At 31.5% G+C, this 24,808-nt stretch overlaps 1 protein-coding gene across 7 annotated transcripts in view; it reads right to left on the bottom strand.

The window, feature by feature from the left end:
* The window catches only part of LOC129943463 (neurotrimin-like), a 71,457-nt gene extending 51,642 nt beyond the window's left edge, over positions 1 to 19,815 (bottom strand). For 2 of the 7 annotated variants that reach the window (XR_008781251.1, XM_056052930.1), the window contains exons 1-3: positions 19,251 to 19,809; positions 8,676 to 8,951; positions 7,344 to 7,441 (exon numbers count right to left, since the gene is read on the bottom strand). Coding sequence is in view for 6 of the 7 variants with exons in the window: in XM_056052930.1 (XP_055908905.1) it covers positions 7,344 to 7,441; positions 8,676 to 8,826 (249 nt within the window). In the remaining variant the exon portion in view is untranslated. Of the gene's footprint in view, positions 1 to 7,343; positions 7,442 to 8,675; positions 8,952 to 19,058 lie in introns of all 7 variants that reach the window. The other 5 variants (XM_056052936.1, XM_056052934.1, XM_056052932.1 and 2 more) reach the window with 5 other exon arrangements.
* Between the last annotated feature and the right edge of the window lie 4,993 nt (positions 19,816 to 24,808).

A 24,808-nucleotide genomic window follows, 5' to 3' on the forward strand; every position in this document is an offset into this window, starting at 1 on the left:
AGAAACTCAACCAACACAAAACCAGTAGTTGAAAGCAAAAAAGTAACGGTCGATAACATTACTAAAAATCAACCGGGAAAAGCAATTGCACTAAACAAAAGTGATGAAAATAAACCCTATTCCCAGATTGTAAAAAATGTGCGGAAGAATGAGGAAACTTCTATAAAAGAAATGCTGGAACTCATCCTGAAAAGGATTGACCAACAAGATTTAAACATAAAACAGCTAAGCGAAGAAGACGCTCTTAAAAAACAATGATGGACAGAACACTCAAAATCGCAACATGGAATGCAAACGGTCTCTTACAGCATGTATCAGAACTAAACATCTTTTTAGACATAGAGCATATAGACATTTGTTTGGTGTCCGAAACCCACCTCGCTATTCAACAAAATCTTGCTAATAAATTACCAAACTATACATGTTATCACGCTCCGCACCCAGCTGACAAAGCTAGGGGAGGATCAGCAATACTTATAAAAAAGTGCTTAACACACTTTGAAGAACCAAAGTTTACTAAAGAAAACATGCAAGTAACAATAAATAGTATTGGTATAAAAAAGAAAGAATTCAAAATAGCAGCTATATACTGCCCTCCGAGGCGCTCTCCAACTGAAGAAGACTATGCAGAACTCCTACATTTGTTAGGACATAACTTCCTTGTTGGTGGCGACTTCAATGCTAAACACACCCAATGGGGATCTAGGCTCATAACAACAAAAGGTAAACGGCTATACCAAGCAGGCCGAAAATACAACTGCGAATTTTATTCTTCTGGTTCGCCAACATATTGGCCATCTGATACTAACAAAATACCAGACCTTATTGACTTTTTCGTAGTTAAAGGTATTAAACGAAATCATATAAGTGTCGAAGGTAATTACGATTTATCATCAGATCATACTCCAGTAATTTTATCACTGCGCAAAACAGAAATAATAGAAAAAAGTAATCCCAAGCTCGTGAATAACAGAACAAACTGGAACGAATTCAGAGACAAACTTGAAAATTTTATAAACCTAAGATCCCCTATGCAAACAATTGAACAAATTGATCATGAAGTAGAACAATTTATTGCTGATGTGCAGCAGGCTGCAGAAGAAAGTACTCAAACTATTTCGAATGCGAGAGAAAAAGAAATAAAATATCCTATCGTAATAAAGGAGTTGATATTGGAAAAAAGAAGAGCTAGAAGAAAATGGCAATCCACGAGATTCCCAGATGATAAGGTAGTTTTTAACCGTCTTAACAACGAATTAAAAAAAAGAATCTGTGAGTTTAAAAATGATTCACTAAGTAGATTCCTGAAAAGTCTGACGACGGATGCTTCTACAGAATACTCCTTATGGAAAGCAACTAAGCGCCTAAAAAGACCTCAGACACAAAACCCGCCGATAAAATCTCAAGATGGTAAATGGATCGGAAACCCGAAACAAAAGACTGATCTCTTTGCTGAACATCTCGCGAATGTTTTCAAGCCATTCCCAGCAAGCACATCTACAGATCCCTTACAGTTTGTTGACAGAAACGACGAATGTGAAATACCTTTTGTCAAACTCAAAGAAGTAAGAAGCATGTGTCAACATAAGTTGTCAAACAAAAAATCACCAGGGTACGATCTTATAACTGCTCAGGTTCTGAAAGAAATGCCTCTTATAGCCTTCAAGAAACTCCAATTTTTAATAAACGCATGCCTTAAACTAAGATATGTGCAACATCATTGGAAAATTGCGGAAGTCATTGTTATACCTAAACAAGGTAAGCCACCAACAGAAGTTACATCTTACAGACCAATATCGCTTATACCAATCATGGCAAAAGTTTTTGAAAAACTGCTACTTAAAAGGCTTAACAAAATAATTGAAGAAAGAAGACTAATTCCGAGCCATCAGTTTGGATTTAGAAATAAACATTCCACGATAGACCAAGTGCATCGAATTACGGATGTTGTGGAAAAGGCACTTGAAGAAAAACAAGTATGCTCGTCTGTATTCTTAGATGTTGCTCAAGCTTTTGACAAGGTTTGGCACTTGGGACTTGAGTACAAACTGCATAGGGACTTCCCCAGGCAGTACTACGAAATACTGAAATCCTACGTTACGAACCCACTCTTTAGAGTACGGTATAAAATTACTCGGAACTTAAGAAAATTGAAGCCGGTGTACCATAAGGAAGTGTCCTAGGACCAACCCTGTATCTGTTATATACAAGGGATATTCCAGTGGACATCAACGCTATCATGGCCACCTTTGCTGATGATACTGCAATATTGGTGCCAGATAAATCCGTCACGAAGGCTACACAAAAATTGCAAAATGCAGTCGATAAAGTTAGTGATTGGACGCACAAATGGCGTATCAAATTAAACGAAACAAAATCGACGCATATAAACTTTACAAACAAAAACATAAACAATGTTCCAATTTTTATAAACGGTACAGAAGTACCTTACTCCAATACCGCCACATACCTTGGAATGAATTTGGATGCAAAGCTTAAATGGAAAGAACACATCAAAAAGAAAAGAGAAGAACTAAACTTGAAGTACAGAAAAATGTACTGGTTAATAGGAAAGAACTCTGACCTATCTATCCAGAACAAACTAATGTTATATAAGCAAGTATTGAAACCCGTTTGGACATATGGCATCCAACTATGGGGCTGTACAAAGAAAACAAATGCTGAACCCATCCAAAAATTCCAAAGCAAGGTCCTTCGTGGAATAATAAATGCCCCTTGGTATATAAGAAATAGCGATCTACATCGTGACCTTCAAATTGAAATGGTTACAGAAGTGGTTAAGAAACACGCTGTATCACACAATCAGCGACTGCAAAGTCATACTAACTCTGAAATGGAGACCGTATTAAATGTACGAGATAAAGTTCGGAGATTAAGAAGAACCAAGCCTCATGAGCTGATGGGCTAAAAGCTACGGGAAAGTGTTATAACCTTAAACTTCCCCCAATGCGACTTTAAAAATTAAGAAATAAAAATCATTTGTCGATCTTTCATAGATTGGTCCTGATTCACCGGTGGTTTTAGTGCGGTAAGAGTCCCACACTACTCGGTACCGATTCTTACCGAGTCTCTTCCATCGGATATAAAAAAAAAAAAAAAAATTTCATAAGAAAATGGAAAATGTAAGCTTTTAGGATATTCTAAAATATCTTTTTTATTGGCACACTAATTTGAACAATCTATTGTTAAGTGGTTTCGCATTTTCCTAATTAGCATTTTCCAAATATTTTGCTCTATAACGAGAGCATAAGCTGAGTATTAATTTCAAAAACAATTTCACACTTGCTTCATCCGAACGCTCTAGAGTCCAATTCGCCCGAAGGCTGTACCAATAATAGTTTAATTTGTTACTTTTGTCTAGTTAAGTCAAGTTAAGTCGTAGATGTTCTCTAAGAAAACAATATGAAATCGGAGAGCAATTCTTAAAGTACTTTGTAGGAAACTGTTTCAACTAATTTTGTTTTGAACGTTGTTATACTTAAAGCCAATGCATCATAACAAAAGAGTTAATACCCTCTTTGTGTAGAAATTATGCAGATTTTATGCTTTTGAATATTTGAATATCATCCGCATAGATAAAAATGTTACTGTATTGCACAAAAAAGAATATATATTTCATACGCAAGATAAGTCCTTGGGGAACTCCTGATTTGGCAATGGAAGGGTTGCGTGACAAATCTATGATCAATATTAAAAGTTTGTATTAAGTATAATAGTGCCTTCTACCGAGAAAACCAACAGTGCTTATTGGGATGCAGTTTTGTCATTCGAGCCAGACTAAGGCTACAAGTCTTGAGCTATAGCTTCATCAACGAGCGCATCATGACCATCCGCATCAAGGCTAGATTCGGCGACATTAGTGAACACGCCCCCACAGAAGAGGAGGATGACAACATCAAATATATGTTCTTCGAGCTCTTAGACAAAACATATGAACAGTGTCCTAGCTACGATATTAAAACTGTCCTAGGCGATTTTAATGCCAAGCCAGGAAGGGGAGACATCTTTGGTGGAATAATCGGGAAAAACAGACTGCACGACAACACTTCCGACAATGGATTCAGGCTCATGGATTTTGCTGCGAGTCGAAACGTCATGGTAACCAGTACGCGTTTTCCACACCTTAACATCAACTGGAGTTTTCCAGATCAATCTACCGTCAACCAGATTAACCATATTGCGATCGACGTCAGACACGCTTCTAGCATAATGGATGTTCGGACATTCCTAGGAGTTAACATCGACTCGGGCCACTACCTCGTTGTAGCAAAGGTAGCACTTCGGGTTTCCAGACCCAAGGCAAAACAGGGAGATGCTAGGGAGATGCTGGGAGAAGGTACAACTTCGAACGGCTACAATCGCAAGAGATCGTCAAATCCATTTCGACCGAGTTACAATTAACCTCTCTCGAAGTTCTCTGCCGCCAACACAATTTTTCGAAAACCAGTGGCAATATTGAAAAGCCGCCTCTGATGTGCTGGGTTTCAAGAAGCCATCAACAAGGAACCCCTGGTTTGATGAGGAATGTCAGCAGGCAAATGCAGCCAAAAAAGAGGCACGCAAAGCGGCGCTGCATAAAAGGACGAGAGCTGCTCATTAGCTCTATGACCAGAAGAAGCGAGAGTAACAACGGCTTTGCAGGAGGCCGATGGAGCAGATGGCTTGAATGCTGAGCTCTTTAAAGCAGCTGGAGATAAGTTGGTTAGGAGCATGCACCAACTTATCCGTGAGATATGGTCGAAAAGAAAGAATGCCCGAATCTAAAAAAGAAGAAACTGTACCAACTATGGAGGCATCAATTTGCTTAACACCGTTTACAAAATCTTCTTAGGCGTAATATGTGAACGTTTTAAACCCATCGTCATAAATCTGATAGGTCCTTATCAGTGTGGTCTTAGACTAGGAAAGTCCACCAAATATTCATATTGTGGGAGATCCTTGAAAAAACCCAAGAAACAGCAAATCGATATGCAACATCTTTTCATCGATTTCATTGCTGTGACAGCATCTACGGGATGAGCTGTATAGAGCCATGTCTAGTTTTGGTATCTCTGCCAAACTCGTCCGTTTGTGCAGAATGGCCGTGGAGAATTCCCGCTGATCCATAAAGGCTGGAAACAACTAAACAGAACCTTTCGATATCAAAAAAGGTTGTAGACAAGGTGATGCGCTGTTATGCGATTTTTTTAACATCATACTTGAAAGAATACTGCAGAGCTCACACGTCAACACTAGAGGCACTATCTTTCAAAAGTCTTTCCAATTACTAGCATATGCTGATGACATTGACATAATTGGAAGACTTCAGCGTGATGCGTGATGGAGCTTTTGTGAGTATTGAGGTATAGGCGGTAAAAATGGGCTTTACGGTTATTGAGAGCAAAACAAAGTACATGCTGTCGTCAAGAAAACATCTATACAACACCGACGTCTTGGTCAAAACGTAACCATCGGCAGACGTAACTTTGAGGTAGTCAAGGACTACCTAGAACAACACAGCGCTGAGATCAAACGAATAATAACTCTTGCTAACCGCTGTTTCTTTCAGCTAAGAAAGCAATTGAGTGGAAAAGTGCTCTCTCGAAGGACCAAAGTGTCACTATATAAGACTCTTATCATCCCCGTTCTGCTATACGGTGCAGAAGCATGGACTATGACAAAAGCGGATGAAAGCACCTTGGATCGTTTCGAAAGAAAAGTTCTTCGTGTGATCTACTGCATCGTATGCATCGAAGGGGAGTGGAGAAAAAGATGGGACGACGATATGTACGGGCTGTACAGCGACGTAGACTTAGCCAAAAGTCCAACAACTAAGATGGCTGGGTCACGTAGAGCGCATGGAAACCAAAGCTCCGGCCCGGAAAGTCTTCAAATCCACACCCACAGGACAGCGCAGTAAAGGAAGACCGCGAATCAGGTGGCGTGCACAAGTGGAAAGAAACTTGGAGCGTAAAACTGAAGACATTTATCTAGGACCAAGCTAGATGGAGGAGTTTGTTGGGTGACCTGAATCTATCGCCACCTTAAGTAAGTAAGTAAGTAAGTAAGTATTAAGATTTCTTACGCAAAGATCTGATAGTGTGAACAAATAGAGTGCCCGACTGGGTCAAAATAATTTGCTACTCTAACCAAAGACACTGCAATATATTGTGACATATTACAATACAAACACAAACTTAAACAAACAATTAACGGTTTTTTTAATAAATCAAAAAGACTGACAAAAAAATATTTGTCATACCGAAAACAAAAATGATTTTATCTCCTAAATAATTCTGTCAAACAAAGAATAACGTTTTTAACATCTGGTAAAATTTTTGAAAAATCGAAGTGGCAGTTTTTTTATAAAAAATAAAAACCCAAAAAAACATTACTCAAAGTTGGTAAAAATTGATTTTCCACTCAAAACACCTTTTCAAAATTTGAGATTACGGGTTCCAACTAATTTAATCTTATCAAAAATATTGTTTTCAACATTCGAAAAATAATTTGAGCAAAATCGAATTAACAGTTTTTTTTACAAAAAACAAAAACCTTAAAAAAGCTTAACTAAATGTTGGTAAACATTGATTTTCAACTCTGGCTCCAAATTTATTTTATCTCACAGAAAATATTGTTTTCGACATTCAGTAAATTTTTTTTATAAAAATCAGTCATTCAGTGTTTTCATAAAAAAATAAAATCTGCAAAAAATTGACGTGCGGTTCTGGATATCTCGTGAACAATAGAAGATATTGACTTCAAACTATTATCATTCATCAAATTTGTATTTATTTATATTAGAAATAAAAATTTTAAGGAAATGCTATTAAAATTGGTTTAAAAAAACAAGATTTCAAAATCAAACTATTTCATTATTTACAAAATATTGTTGGTAATTCAGAATAATTCCAACGACATGAAAACCTACTAACTTATAAGCAAAACAAAAAGAAAGACGGGGAATTTATCAGTGTGGGTCGCATCCCAGCCTCTTTTATAAATTACTTTTGTGTGTACATTGAATAAAATCTTTCAATTTTAGTTTAAGATGATGTTTAGTATGCAGATATTTCGCTATTTAATGTTTTTGTATTTACTTGCCATATATTTATTTTAGACAAACAAATACAATTTTGAACTAAGTAAAATACTGAACAAATTGAAACAATTTTTTTTCTAAGTCTGAGGGAAAACTATTTACTGGGCGGGATGAAAGCAATATTACTTAATATTAATAAATAATAACGAAATGTTCAGGGAATTATATGTTTGAATTTTTCAACAAAATTTAATGAGAACGAAAAAAGTGTTTGCAAAATAAAAAGCTTCCTGACACTTACCTTGTATGATCCAAGATCCTGCACTACGCAAGTCAGAAGTGCTTCCCTTCCTACTGATGCAGTGACGTTTGATATTGGATAACTGAATTTTGGATCAGCTAAAATGTAAATAGAAAAGAAATTTGAATGTTTTCATGGTTAAATAATAAAAAAACGAACAACAAATAATGAAATATAATATTATAAATTATAAGAAATTAGGTTTGAGGTAAGTCTACTGTGACTTATATCATAAATTGCACCAAACTAATTGATCTGTCAAAACTTCCAGTATTGTACAGTATGTATTATGAGATACAGTAGTTTGACAAAAAAAGCATTTTAAATGTAGAGTATTTCGAAATACAGAATATTAAACATACAGTATTATGACCATACAGTATTGTACAGTGTAATACAGAATTTTGACCATACAGTATTTCGACCAGCTCAAATGAGTACCCAACCCTCTTCATATTTTCTGATTTCTTGGGTGTTACAAAACCTACAACTGGTACGGTCCGTAATGAAAGTTATGCTTACTGAAATTAATTTTCTGTTAATATACATATAACCAACAAAATTATTCAAATTTTTTAATGCATTCGAATTTATTCTTGTTCAATAAATATTTTTAAAATTCTTTAGAGAAGTGCGAAAGCTAAAAAATAAAACCTTAAATTGGTATCAATTTGTAAGGATTTGATTTGAAAAGGTTTCGTTTGAGAAATCTTTCTAAATGGATTAATTTTAAATAGTGTTTTATTCCGTAAAATATTTGGTAGCTACGGAACACGTATATATGAACAGAACATATCCAGTCATAATAATAAAAAGCTTATTTATATAGTGATTGATATAATTTGATATTGTTGAGAGACACTGGAAATATTATATTACTGAACTGCAGTGCTGTGCGAATGTATTTTGAAATGAAATTGAAAGGAATCAATTAACAGGACCACGTTCAACACGTATGTCGCATATCCATAAGAACAAAAGGAAATAAAAACCAATGTGTTTAATTAGGAAGACAAGTTTAATTAAATTCAATGCAGTTTTCCAAAAAAAAAATAGTGTTTTCTTTTTCAATGTTCAGAAAATGTGCAACAATACTGGATAAATAAAATAAAAAATAGCAATCATAAATGGACATCAAAAACCTCGGCGGCTTAAAAACTGTTATCATCTGCTCCATAAATGTTCTAAAACTATTCTTTTCAGTTTAGAAAATTATATTATATAATTATAAAATAATAAAAACAAATTACAGAAATAATAAAATGATGTTACTATTTGGAGTTTAACTGAATTGTTTCCACATAAAAAAATAATTTAACATTATAAACTTACCCACAACTTCCGCTGCTGTTTCCATTTGGGAATAATTATTACTATTATGGCACAAAACTATGAATACTATCAGTAACCAGGACTGGATATGGATATTTGTGTAGTTTTTAAATGCATTAACCATGTTCGCCAGTTTGTTAAAAATAAACATTTTCTAATTACACTCATTCAAGCCACACCACCGATTCCACTTAGTTTATTTTGCCTTATTTTATTTTCCTAAATTTGTTGTCAACGGAAAGTTTATACATCTTTAAACAACGTTTCTAGCTGAAGCTGCAACAGGATATACATAAAACAATTCTATTTTAATATTAATTTCTCTTTGAATTATTGAAGTTTAAAGTTTTTTGAGAACTTGAAACAACCAACAGCTCACATTAAACTTGTGATGGTTCATGGTAGCCACATAAAATTTCACTTGCATAAGCAAGACATGCAGTTAAAAAGGTATTCAACAAGGATACAGAAATATTGGAGGGTTTTTTGTATATACATATGTATGCATTTAGACGATGTTCACCAAATGTTATGTGGGTATCATATTTTTGTTGTCTTACGGGAATTTTATATTAAAATAGAACAAAGCCTTACCGTAAAAAAAAAAATATATGTTTATCGTTTAACTCTCATTTAATTTACAAAACTTTTATTGTTCTCTAGCACGCAACACTTAACTAGATCACAGTTAGTAGCATGAAGGTTTTAGTTCGTTTTTATAGTTCTAGCGAAAGCTTTTGAGTTCAGAGATTTATTGTGCCCTCCCGTTTCTTACAAAAAGGTAAGTATATTTAACAACGTTAACGCTCATTTAGCCGACAGGCACTCTCCCAAGTCCCAAACATTGTAGTTTTTATATAAAACGGATACAACTCTAATTCTTTAGGTCAGACTGGACTGAGCTACAATATATGTATGATTTAACTTCAACATTATAAATAACATTGTGAAATAAATGCTTATGTTTCAACCGATAACTTTATTTATATTGCCATATTCTTGCAACCAAGAAAGAGCAACATAAAACTGTGATGATATTTCAGAAATTAAGAAAGTTTGTTTCAATCATAATAGATTGTGTCAATCAAACGTGATCTTTTGTTAAAATAATGTAACAAATAATTATCCCCTTCTAAGTGATACTAAGTGTGGTATTATGTTTAGTTGACTTTAAGACTGATTTTGTAAGTACTGATCATACATACTGTTAATTGTAAAATAACTACTTCATTGAGATTATATTTATTTAATAATTTACCTATTCCCCTTCTCTCGTCTCTTCCAAGACTATAAGTTATTGTTTTATAATAATAAGTAATTGTTGTTATTATTTTGAGTAAGGTTTTGTTGTAGTTTTTTTTCGGATCTATATAAATTTCAACAAAAACCTGTTTTAGAAAAAAATTTTAATTGTTAATAATTACATATGAACATTGTGCAATTTAGCAATATTTATGAATTATCTATATTTTTCTAAAATAAATAACAAAGAAGAATTAAATAATATTCATTGCGTTCAGCTTATTACATCAATCTATTCCCTGTGCTAAATCTACAAATAAAAAAAGAGCCTGGGATGCGACCCAAATCCCGTCTGCAGATTTGCCTTGCTTAAGAGTTTGTAGGTTGTGGCATTTTGTTAAAAAACGTTACCAGTTGAATTATTGTTAAACATTTAAGAACTACCAACAATATTTTGTGTATAAAAAAATAGTTTAATTTCGAAATCTATTTTTTTAAGTTGAAACATAATTTTTACCAATTTTAGTAACATTTCTTAAACATTTTTAATTCTTTTATAAACAAATACAAATTAGATTAACAAAATTAATTTGAAGTCAATATCTTTCATTGTTGAGCTATCGAGAACCGAACATCCGAACATCTTTTTTTACCAAATTGGCGTACTATTTATTGTAGGTTTTATTTTCTTATGACAAAACGGAATGTTGGATTTAATAAAAAAATTACTTCAATTCGAAAACAATATTTTCAGTTAGATAAAATAAGTAAAAAGTCAATATTTTTAATTTTTGAAAAGATATTTGAGTCGAAAATCAATGTTTACAAACTTTAAGCAATGCTTTTTTATGTTTTTATTTTTTGTTAAAAACTGTGAATTCGATTTTTCTCAAAATGTTACTGTTAATGTTGACCGCAATATTCAAACAAAAAAATTAGTTTAAAGCCAATATATCAGAGTTTTGAAAAGATATTTGACTAGAAAATCAATTTTTACCAACTTTGAGTATTTTAGTTTAGGTTTTTATTTTTTATTAAAAAAACTGTCAATTCCATTTTTCTCAACATTTTACCAAATGTCAAAAACGTTATTCCTTGTTGCGCAAAATTGTTTTGAATATAAAATCATTTTCTGTTCGTACAGTTTTCAAGGTTGTATTATTAAATATTTGTTTAGTTTGTTTGATTTATAAGAAAATCCGTTGATTGGATTGTTTTTTCCAAAAATACACCTAATTGGTATCACATTACAATATATAATATACAATTTAATTTAAGTCGCTAGCGTTATTGGTTCGTGAGATATTTACAGGGTTAACCAATATGTTTACTTTTTTTTTAAATTGCTAGGTTAAAAAACCCACCTCCTCAATTTTTTTGAGAGTCCTTTCTACATCTTTCTGTTTTATTATCTGTATTATTTATTTGAAGTCGTTATATATAATTGTAGGTACGGACGTACGAACGTATGTACACACGCACGCATGGACATCTCTCCAAAAATCTTTTATTTCAACCTTGAAACGTCGAAAAAATGTCACAATTTGTATTTCGACAAACAAACGGGCCGATTTCAATTACTTCCTAAGGGAAGTTAAAAAGTTACATGCTTAGATAGATAGAAAGATATTTTATTGGCAAAGAAAAAGTTACATTGTTTACAATATTTTTAAGTCATTGCACAGCACAGAGATATGATATCAATTTGTATCTTACTACTGAAAAAAATAATTATGTTTTAAACAGCATGTCTATGTCTTAATATTTATAAGTTTGAAGGAAAACATTGCAAAGAAAAAACCTTCATTCGAATTTTGTTTATAATTATATCAAAGATATGTTATGCTTAAATTTAATAGGAACTAATTTCCGAATAAATATATAAATAAATAAATAAATAGTCAAACAAATAAGTTAATAAATACACGAATGAATTAATAAATAAGTAAATAAGTAAATAAATAAATAAATAAATAAATAAATAAATAAATAAATAAATAAATAAATTAATAAATAAATAAATAAATACAAAAATAAAGAAGTAAATAATCAAACAAATAAATAAACAAATAAAGACACAAATAAATAAATATATATACATACATATATACATTAGTAAAGGAGAAAAAATGTATAAATAAATAAGTAGACAGTAGAATGAATACATAATAAGATATATTAATTAATAAATAAACAAAAAAATGCTTATAATGATGCATAAATTAACAGTATAAAAATATAATTAATAAACAAGATAATAAATAATACATAAATAACAATTAATACAAGAATAAAAAAAATATGTTTAACAATTTATTAAATCAGGTTTCTAATCAGAGAGTTTTCACTTAATACACATTTTCTGGAAAATTTTTGATTGAGAATTTCAATTTTCTTGTCTATTTTTAACACGTTCGTTGTCTCTATGTGTAAGGCTTGGGTTGAATAATGCCAGGGGAGCTTCAGCATCATTTTTAAAATTTTGTTTTGGAGAATTTGCAATTTCTTAATATGCGTTAGAGCACAATTACCACATACGGGCGATCCATATAACAGTATTGCTTGAAAAACGACTTTAAAAATAATAAGTTTATTGTGTTTGCTAAGTAATGACCTTCGGTTAATAAGCGGATATAACATTTTTATTCCGACATTTATTTTATTTGCTATCATTTCTGTGTGTTTCTTGAAGGTCAACTTCTTATCTAAGTAAATACCTAAATACTTGACAAAGCTGACCTACGGTATATCACAGTTATTTAAGTTTATATTACGACTGGGTAAAAAACAATCCTTTCTTTTTCTGGTGAAAAAGATAGCTTGGCTTTTCCCAGCATTGATTTTAATTTTCCAGTGTTTGTAATACTCGAAAATATTTGCTAAATCAGTTTGAATATTGTTAATTATATTATCAGGATGTTCATCGGATGAGAATATCGTAATTTCATCTGCATACATACCGAATTCACAATTTTGCAAAACTGGAAAATCAGAGATAAAAATATTGAACAACGTAGGAGATAACACTGATCCTTGAGGAACGCCAGAAGGAATAGTTTTTGAGACTGAATTTTGTCCATTAAGTGAAACTATGAATGTTCTTTCACTTAAAAAACTTTGTATAAGTTTTATTAAAAAAGTTGGACATTCATTTATAATAAGTTTATAAATAAGTGCATTGTGCCAAACAGTGTCAAACGCTTTTTCAACATCTAGCAAAACTAATCCTGTTGATTTGTTTTCACTAAATTTTTCTTTTACGTGTCTACAGATTCTTAAGACCTGGTGTGATGTGTTATGCTCTTTCCGGAATCCAAATTGTTGTATTGGTATGATATTCTTTTTATTTAAAAACAATTCTAATTTGCAGCGAATTAATTTTTCGAAAATCTTACTAATGCTACTTAGTAGGCTTATTGGCCTATAACTTAGTGGATCACTTCGAGGTTTTCCAGATTTTAATATTGGAACAACTTTTGCCATCTTCCATTTAAGTGGAAAATATTGAATTTTAAATCAGGCATTTATTAAAGAAGTTAAATAAACAAAACCACTCATTGGAAGTTCTTTAAGGAATTGGTTTACATGCTTACATACAAATAAAAGAGGTTGGGATACAACCCTCACTGCCGATTTGTCATAAACTTTAACAAAATGTTAATAACATTTTATTGTATCGAATACAAAATTTTAAATCAATATATCTCTTTTTTTTCCTATTCTTGATTCGAAAACTATTTTCTATAAGTTGTTTGTTGGTTTTTGTAACTTTTGTATTTTGTAAAAAAGTTGTCAATTGAATTTTACTAAAATACTTACTTAAAGTAAGCATCATTAATAAAAATATGATAGAATACTTTGAGATTTAATATGTATTTTTGTTGCAGACATTTTTAGTGGAAAACCAATTTTTACCAATTTTAGTAGGATTTCTTGGAATCTTGTATTTCTTATGCAAACAAAAAAATAAAATAAAATTACTTTTAATAATTTTATCGTATAGGCTTTTATTTTATTTAAAAAAAACCGTTACTTAACATTTTATCAAAATTTTACCAGAAGCCAAAAACGTTATTCTTCATTACTTAAAATTATTTTGGAGGTAAGATTATGTTTTGTTTTTGAAGTAGTCCAGATGACAAATATTTGTTTCAGTTTTTTGATTTGTTAAAAATACCGTTAATTGATATTTTTTTAAATTATTCTACTTTGGTATCACGTCAAATCATATCTTATAAAATGTAATTGAATTCGCTAGCGTTGTTTGGATACTGGGGACACCCAACATTTGCACATTTTTTTAAATTTCTATAGAAGAAAAAAACACAGAAAGATGCAGCTTTCAGACCGATTACAATAACTTCGTATGGGAAGTTAAAATGTAGATATAATGCTAAATTTCTCAACAAAATTGTTAAAATTACTCCAATGTCTCTTTTTTTTTTTTTAATTCTGAAAAAGTGTATTAAAAACTTAATTTTGTTTGAACTATTTTAGAATCCTTCTAAGCAATTAATACATAATATTAAAGCTAAATATTTTTCTAAGGACATGTAGTAGCGTACATTCAGTATGTGTATGTTTTTCTTTAATCTTAACTTCCGCTGAGCACTAAATTTTTTTTCGGTCGCATTTTTTAGCTGTCCTCTAACTACAGCTCACATAGAATACTGAATGACTGGTAATATCTTCTTTTGCTCCAATTTAGACGTTGTTTTTTTTTTTAATTTCTATTGAACTGCCATTGAGAAGCACCAGTTTTAAGTGTCACATGTGCCTTGGTAAAAGTTTAACGACGTAGGACATACCTATAACCAGGCATTTAGCTATAATTTATGTAAATTTTAATTAAAAACAGAAATTCAAACCCTAACTAAATTCTACATAAACATAATCGAAATCATAAACAACATCGAATGATTAGATATTTAGATATTTTAGTTTTTAAACTAACCATTAGTAAAACATGATATTTATTAAAATATATGTACATATAAAATGGTCATTAATCATTCTGTTAGAAACTTAAGTGTTGTTCCACAAACAAAATTTTGTGTTGATACATCAAAGCAGAATCTAATCCTTCAATGTATTATACAATCTCTACATTAATTTTATTCTTTCGAAATAAAACCATCATCCAACATTAGTGAGTCCACCTAACAAATTGCAACTTTGCCTTTAATTTTCCTAATTGACTTGTTTGTAAATAAACCTACATCTCCTGTTCAAATAATCACCATTAATGCATCCATTTACTATACAGTGTATACCGTTTTATCCTTTTTTTCCTTTAACTTTCCCATCCACCCAAATGGACTATATTTGTAGAATGCATTCCGGGCTTGCGATGTTGATGATGATTCTTTTTAAAAGTTACACGAAGGATAAGAGTTGGGAAAATATTTTCATGCTTTTTATGTGCGGATATTTCTCTATTTTGCGGTCCCTTTGAGAGGCAAAAACCTTTAAAAACCTTATACCTATTCTCGGTCTCGGTCAGACAGTTTTTTGAACTTCTAGAGCCATAGCCATAATGATAACCGAATGAGAGTGTATAATTTCTTTATTTATTATGCTTGGAGAAGGACAAATATTAATGCTTCAGAATTCGTCTGCATTTTACTTTTAGTAACGTCTAATGACACACAAAAATATGAAAACATTAGCTGAAGGTTTAAAAATAATATATGTATGTGCCTTGTCCATGTACATAATTTCAGACAACTAGTTACTAGTTCGATAGTTCTTTTATGCTATTTGTTTGGTTGGGTGCGGTTTCATATTTTTGATTAGTTTTAATAACTAGAGGCGTAAACATTAGAAAAGCTTAACACTTTTGTGTTAAAATCCTAAAATACATATACAACTTTTTTTTATCGACAAAGACTTAAATCACTGCTGAGACTAAAAACCTATACGTCTATGCAATTAACTTTTTAAGGCAGGAAATCCTAGTAAATACAATCTGTACTTAAGTTGACGGTAACTTATTTATCTTGTTTAGTTTCTTACTGGCAGGCATCATTTCCTGTGGAGTGATCAAGTTGAGGCCGACGCACGTCAACTTTGAGTAACAAAAAATTATACTATCGTAAGAATAATTTTTGTTTATAAAATATAAAACCCCTACGAAAACTGTTAAAATTGTTGAACATTAATTTTTGGTTAAAATATTTTGACAACAAATCAAAGAATTGAATTTAAACATGTACAAAATATTTTTGGCATTTTTTAACTTTTTTATAAAACTCACAATTTTTGTACATAAAAAGTTAAAATTTAAATATACTATATCCTACAAATTGGTAATAACTGATTTCCGACTTGAATGTTGTGGAAAAAAATATACATATCAGCTTTCGGTTAAATATGAGCTAAAATTAATACACAGTTTTTTTTTAAAAAACATAAATTCGTACCATATAAATAACTACACTTCTTAAATGTACGTCCAAAATATCTTTACAAAAAAAAAAACTTAATCGTTTGTTATTGATTACAAAATTTTCTTCAAATGACAAATTGGCTAATAGGAAATTTGATAACTTTGACTATATCCCAATTTCTTTTTCCTTTATGAAAAATGGAAAAAATCTCATTACAAAAAAGCCCATAGTAGTAAAAACTATTACAAATACAAAATGTATGCATATATTGAAATAAAAAAAATAGTTTGAAGAAGATCGAAGGGCGGGGTTTCTTTTAAAAAGTTACGTATGTGATTATTAAAAATTAAAAAAAAGACCATTAGCAAAAAGTTTAAGGCAAATAATAATTCATTGATCTTATAATTACCCTGGTGGCACATTAGAACTAAAATACTTTCAAAAATGCAAACGACAAATTTGTATTTAAAGTATACCTATTTTCTATTACTAAGAACTCCATGGTCTAGTCTTCAAAATCGAAATGGTATTCTTTATTTTTAATTTCGTTCTTGAATTTATTTAATGCGCATAATGCTTCTAACAATTTACCTAGCTCGTTTAGTTGGAAAAAAGTTCAAAAACTTTTAGAATTTATGCCGGGCATTAAAAAAGATTTTTATAATCTTGATTGAGTCTATTTTATTATTTAGAGCAATAGCAATTGCAACCATTATTTAATTTCCAATAATTGCTTAGCTTTTAGAGCAAGTCAAAATTGATATAAAGTTAAAACCGTATAAATGTGTCTCGTTTATGTTTTTCCTTAGAACCAAAATTCTAGAATTTTTTCATACAAAACTCAGCTTATGAGTAGCTTGATTATTACCTTCACCGCTTCATTGTTTTTTAATGAATTTGACTCAATAATAAATTATTAAAAGTACACATTTGAAATCAACTGTAAAAGACTTTTTTTAATTAATTGTTTTCTAGTACTCAAACTATTTAATCTAATATTCATCGTGCGACAGTCCATTTTGAACTGCGCTCTATTGACATACAACTCTCAACCATTCCTGTGTGCGAGTCATGTCAGAGATGGAGGGGACCTACAGTTTTATGCCGAATACGAACGGCTTATTTGAGAAAGCACTTTTCATAACGAGAATTATTCTTTGAAGATTTCTCAATTACTTACAAGATGAAGTACCCGTGAAAAAACTGGCAGAGGCAGGGATTGAACCCAAGAACTTTAGCATGACAGCCGTACGAACTAACCATCACGCCAATTGTACTACTTCTTCTTTGTATAGCATTATCTTAAAAAAAATTAGCAAATAATGGAAAACAAATCAATTTTTTAAATAAGTACCTAAGGTGAAAATTATTTAAACTAAAAAATTTCATAAATGTAGTTCGATGCTCTTAAATAAATGGCGAAATTTGAAAAACCGGTCGTTTGCTGAACGATAACATTTTACTGTGACAACAATGTGTTTTAAAGTCAGAATTTTATAGACAAAAACAAGCTAAACATCGCTGAATATTTCTTCTGAGCGTGAATTTCACATATTTTAAGAGTTTACAAATGTCGCATTTGAGAAAATAAATGAAACACATTTTGGACTAACGTTTTTAAATGATGTTTCTTAGCGATAAAAGTAGAAGGATACGGTTTGGGAGCAAAGTTAAGCAGAAATCCATATTAAACAAAAAAGTTTCGTAGATATTTAATCGAAAATACATTTTCACTAGCGAACAAACAATTTTTTAAATTAAATTAAAATAAGAAACTGTTCTGTAAAGCTATTTGAAATATTAGGCATATGCATTTTGTAAGTAAAAAATATGGTTAGTATCAGTTAGTTGTCCTTTTGTTTTTGAAATTAAATTTTATTAAGCTTTTATGAAATTTCTAAAATTTATTTTTCCAATGAAAGTAAAGTTATTTTAAATTTTCAAAATCTACTTTCAGAATGGTAGTTAGATTATTTTAAGTGGATGCTTGATTTTTTCGTAATATTTTCATAATGGGCTCTTACAAATTTCATAAGTATCCCCAAATTATTTCACAAGAGTATGTGCTTTTTGTTCATAAGCCTACATAGAAATAATGGCTTTTCAAAAACCATTTATTCAATTCAGTTCTCAGTTAAAGAAAATATCCCTAAAGCATCCAGTATATAATTGAAACACATTTAAAAATTCCATTGGAGATTTTTTATGGATAAAGCCAATTTTGTAATGTATAGACAATTATATTAAAATGTAAGATAATTTGAATTATCTCCTAATCGATTATTTGTTGTTGTTTAAAAACAACTAAATTTAGAAGAAAAATAATTGTTATGTTATACGAATCATACATTGCGAGCTTTATTAAATATATGAAATATACAAAAGTATCATTGTCCTTTCATATTTTCATTTTTTATTTCATTATAAAATCTCTATCAAAAAATTAGCCCAAGACCTATTTTGAAACAAAAAAATAATAAAATACAAAAACGAATTTGAATAAATTAAATGAAATTGGTATCGAAGCTCCTTGTCAATCATGTAATAATTCCATCAGGCCATGGTGTGCTACATTCAAATGTCATTTGGTTCTGAATAAAATTATCATCATAATAATTTGTATGTCCTTTCATGTCTGCTGCAAGAACATTTTCCAAATACCATGCACCACATTAAACTATTTTGAACGATATGCTAAAACAAGGACCATGTATATGATTTCAATGACCCACTATATGCATACATGTATTACCATGTCAAATAACCTTTTTAGTCCTTGTACCCGTCTAGCTACATATGTAAAATTTTAAGTAACTACCGAAGGAGGTTCGTATTCCTTAAAAAATAAAGAAATATCCTTTAAGGTCAGAATGCAGGTGTTTATGGATTCTTTTGATTCTATTCACTCGGTTAACACTCTATTGTTTCACTTTTGTATTCGTACTTTTTGCCTCCGATTTTCTTTTCACTTTTCGTATGGTGTCGTCGTGCATTGGGTCCAACAAAACATCCCGCACTCCTTTTGGTCAAAATTACGACTTTTGTGAAGCGTATTATAGCAATACAATGGTATGATGATGTAGCATGGCTACCACCGCGCCGGCCGCTGCTTTACCGGTATTCGCTTTCCAATAAACCAACGTTAGACAGGAAAACGATCCTTATCAATAATTAAGATATGCAAACTCTAAGCAAGCCACTCAGCTCTGACCAAGCACTTTATTCAATTTACGTTTCTTTCTCTTTTGTCAGTTTAACCACGCACGTATCACGTAAGTAAAGGTTTACAGCGTTAAGGGTCACTCTGGCGTAAGTGGAATATTTGTATACATTTACGAGTAGTCGGTGCATGTAAAATAAATAAATTGTATTAAATAGCCGATACAAAAAGAACGTATTAAAACATATTTTTATTTGAACTTTACAGCTTGAATGAACTACCATGACCGAACGCAACAGCCATCGTCGGTGAACTGAATCGGATAGCGTGGTTTGTTCACACCGCCGCGCCACAACTCCATGTCGTTTGCTGTGATTTCGAAAATCTGTTAAGCAGTATTACGACAAGGAGCCAAAGGAATTCATTGCTTGAGTGTAAGGATATCCAAACAACACAATTGGGGGGTATGTGGTTTCAGACATTGGGGTGAGTTTACTGTTTGCAGAGCTCACAAAGAGAGATACAGAGAGAGACAGAGTTGAGAACATTCATTTTGGTGAATTTGCAGAAATGTTAAAGATGATATTAACATTTTCGAATACATGCTATTTAATATAATAAATGATATAAGGATATTACAAAAATTATAATTGTACGAGAAAACGTTTGAAGTAATCTCGTAAATTCTTTTTTATTCTGCCATTTGTTGTCAGAAGATTATTATGAAAGAAAACATTAAGAAATTTAAACGGAATACTTTGATTTATTGCCTTAAATGTTTACCAATTTTCGGATAACGACCCTTGAGGAGAACTTTTCTTCAGCTCTATTTGAATCAAATAGACAAAGACTTCTGTTTAGAATTAGTTAAAGGTTGATCATTTTTTTATACACATTGTTAACCATCTGGCTCTGTACTTGGTTCACTATTTTATATTTTTAGGGTTTCATATTTGAGAATGTAAAATTGTGTTTTGCATGCTTGTTCAGTATAGTTTGAAAATTCAGAAAAATAAGTTAAAATCCTTAAAAAAAAGTGGGAAAAATTGAAAACTGATTAAAATTTTTTGAGCTTTCGTTTTGTAATGGATTTTTTAGTAAACCACTGGGAAAATTCTTAAAAAACACAACACTTTATTTGTTGATTTTATAATGGGTTATTCATTTTGAGGTTTCAAGAGTATAGGGCTGGAATTCGACGTCTGTCGAACTTAGTTGTTGAACCAATTTTTTTTGTCAGTTGAAAGTCTGACATTTACTAAAATGGATCGCTTAAATATCGCAGAATATAATAAATATAATAAAATAATAAAAATTTTTAAACCTACTACAAAAATGGTGATTCTGCCACAGCCACAGATTATGGTTTACTTAATCGTCCAACTACGCAATCAATTGGCAAAATTGTGAATAGACTAAATTACAGATATTGTAAGGCCTGTTCTTTATCGTTTCGCTCGTACCACTGAAAATGTCGCTGCTGTGAGTGTTGCCGAAGACACGAATTTGTCGATTCATTGTTGTAACCAGGATTAAGACAGTCTAACGGCACATTATGGCGTATTTTGCATTTAGATCAACACCTATATTCGTATAAAGTCCAGCTCACATAACAATTGAAGCCAGCTGACCATCACAACGTCGTAGATACACATTTCTCACGCAGTGGGTATGTTAATAAACAATATTGTTGTATTTGGGGATCTGAGAATCCTCAAATAATTGAAGAGAGGCCATTGCCTCAACAAAAAGTTACTGTTTGGGGCGCTCTTTGTTCCAGAGGAGTGATTGGAACTTACTTCTACGAAAACAACTATATCAACTGGCCATTAAGATCATACGATTTGACACCGCTGCACAGTGGTTCCACTCCCGAACAAAGGCGGCCATAATTACTAACTTACTTGATAAAATCTAAAAACGATTGGTCCTAAAATGTTTTGAGCTCCCTGATTTCAAATCTGCAATCAGTTTTAAACTATCTCGTCATGACTTTGAGATATGTTCGGTAAAGGGTTGACGATTGGTTTAATATAGTTTTATTTAAATATATTTTTTTTTCTTTATTACGTGTACTTTATAGGATGCATGAGTTCTTTTGTACATGAATGGCATTAAGTATTCCTTAACCTGTTAGTTAAACGCAGAAACAACTCTAGGTACCAGTATTTAAATTAGATTTTTCTTTTTATTAAATTAGTTTGAATTCGAAAAGTTTTTTGTATACATAATAATACTTAAAGTAAATATTTTTCAAAAATTATTTATAAAATTACGGCCATTTCAATATTTTAACTTTTAAGTTAGGAAGTTTTCATAAACAGGATGTGTCTTAAATCTTAAGCAAAGAAATCACTTGGTGTGAAAAAGCATAATTTTGTTGTTTTGGTAATTTCCTCAAACTTGTAATTAAAGGATCAGAATTTAAAAGAAGCTGATGAAAAAGATCTGTATTGCAAACTTTTCTTGACATTTTTCTTGTATGAGCTCGACGAAACAGTTTGAAGTTTTTATTTGTAGCCTCTGCAGCCTCTTCAGATAGTTCTCCTATTGGTAAAAGAGCATGATTGATTATGTCTGATCCATGAATCAAGACTTTGTGAACTGAACTAGGGAGATTGTACCATCCATATTCTTGAATAATGAGTCTGGCTGTTTCCAGTGCGAATATTTTAAATTTTTCGCACTTAATATCAAATCCAGAAGATAAGGTGATCAGTATTGTGTGACATCGCTCAAGAATATTTTTATCGATTCCTGTAATTTCAGCAGAGATTGAAGCATTTGCGAAGAATTTTCGTGCCGTGTTTCCATCATTAGATGTTCCACTCCCTCCACTTCGCGGTCTATCGATAATAAGCCCCAGTTTCTGGCGAAACGTATCCTGAATGTATTTTTTTCTATCTGCAAAACTGGCTTTGTCTTCATCGGATCTCATTTGCCATTTTTGTATATCTAATCTGTACGATAAATGAATACAAAATTCAAAGAAACGAATCCATGAGTGAAGAGGGGAAATACCGAATTCATACTTGCATTCATTAACTGGCTTCCCTAAACATTTTTCAATGTTATTCATTTCTTTTGGTGAAGCACCACATATATAGCATTTGCTTGTTGCAGTTTCACTTAAAGCACAACACACTTTTCCATCTACCATAGTGAGTTGTAAGGAATATGTTATTCTAACCTGAATGTTCTCTTTTTCAAAAATTAATGGATTCAAATTCGAAATTTGATTTTTAATATAGGATTCTTCTTGCAAAGAAAGCTCTTTAGTTTGATTTGCAAATCTGAAACGAATCGGCCTACAATATCGAGTGGATGAAGGGCGTGGATTTTTCCAGAAAACTTGATTAGATTTTTCACATATCAGCCGCAAAGGAACAAAGGATGTTACGAATAAGCTACTGTCATCATCGGCATTTGATTCTAAAAAGCTCTGCTTATACTCACTTTGTCCAGTGCTGCCATCAAACCCCCATTTTCCGAATAAAATCATATTAGAAAAATCAGGTGAAAAATTTTGCAAAATAGTTTCTTGCGACTCCAGTATACAAATTAATAAAATCTCTCAATAGCAAATACTGATTTTTTGATAATTTGGTTTCAGTTATCAGTGAAAGAACTTCTTCGTTACCTGGTCGTTTTATAGGTGTTTTTGAATTATTTAATAAATAATCAACAGCAGAGGAATCCACTTCCGATAAAGTAGCCAATCTTCTTCGTTTTGATCTTTTACTACTCTCTGCAAAATCTTTGAAAGGTCGCCCTGAAGTTGAAGGTTTCCCCGCAGAAGTTGAAGGTCGCCCCGCAGAAGTTGAAGGTCGCCCCGCAGAAGTTGAAGGTCGCCCCGCAGAATTTGAATAGGGAAAATAATTATTATTTTCAGAAATGAGGCATACTCCCTTTGTATTAAGCCATCCTGAATAATTTTTAACAAGAAGACATCTTTTCCGGCAAGATTTTTTCCAGAAATACGTAAGTTTTTTACAAACATATACGATTCTAGTTTCCAATACTTTATAATCTGCATTTGGAATGTCTTGTAAGGACTTGGAAATTATATCTAATATTGAATGGGACTTATTTTTTTCGGTTCCATTAGCATTTAACCAATGCTGAAGCACAAACATTCTTGTAAATGAGACTTTTGTTAAATGCCCTGAAATACAAAAAATGAGACTTAAGGTGGCTCAAAAACTAATTAAAAGTGAATTCGCAAGTAATCGCAGCTAAGTCAACGTGTATTAAAAAGTACATGAAATTACCTTTCTAGTAATATACAACTTTGTGGGGGCGTAACGAGGCGTAACAGTTAAAAGTTTAAAACGAACAATATTAAGCTATTTTATTTTTATTTCTATTTTATTTAGACCCAATTTATTAACTCCTATGCTCAGTCGAAAAATGAATCATAAAAAATAAATAACAAATATCTTACCTTCCACCAATATATCCATTACAAAAAAGAATAACGCATAGATAAAAAAAAATGATTTAAACAAATGCAGTCGCAATTACTCTTAGAGCACTAAAACTCAAATGCCATGTGTTTGCAATGTGATTACTCTGAAGATAAAAATGTAACGGTTTTTCCTATTCTATTTTTATTTAGTTTGGAATGTTCTCAGCTCATTTTAACCGTTTAATAAAATAATCGCTACAGCAGTTTTCTTATAGTTTTGGCCTTCGGTGGAACCACAGTGCGCTGGACTTTTGTTTGTGGGACTACGCGAAAGACCGTGCAGTCACAGATAGACCTTTAACTATTTAGCACTTAAAAAACAACATTCGTTTAGTTATAGCTGAGATACAGCACACTACGTGTCAAAAAGAGGTCGAAAGAAAATTATCTTAAAATATCAACGTTCAAACTTTATATATCATAGAAAAATATTTGTAAATATATGTGTTTTATTTACAGTTACTTTTGAAACTGCACAATTATAGCCGTTTACAATGTAAAGGTGGAAAACTCGTTATTCAACTAAGGCTGTCTCTAACTACAGGTGTCCTGTACGAAAGGACAAATCGAAAGGAGATAAATTGCGGTTATTTCAATTGAACTTCAATACAAATTCAAGCGGCTTTGGTTTACGTTCCAGTGGCGTTTGCGATGAGAGTCAATAAATCGCAGGATCAATCGTGTGAAGTGTATAACATATATCTCACACACTCTTACTTTTTGGCACACCGTCTCTGATGATCGTTTTAACGACTGAACAAATGAAGAAAATGGTTTATTACTTTCGATGTGTGCTGATTTTGATTTCCTTGAAATTTAAATTCCCTGTGTTTTATTATTACTCTGGAGTTTATCTGATGGTTTTAAATGAGAG

This window comes from Eupeodes corollae, chromosome 1 (genome assembly GCF_945859685.1).
Source record: "Eupeodes corollae chromosome 1, idEupCoro1.1, whole genome shotgun sequence".
NCBI classification, from domain to species: Eukaryota; Metazoa; Arthropoda; class Insecta; order Diptera; family Syrphidae; genus Eupeodes; species Eupeodes corollae.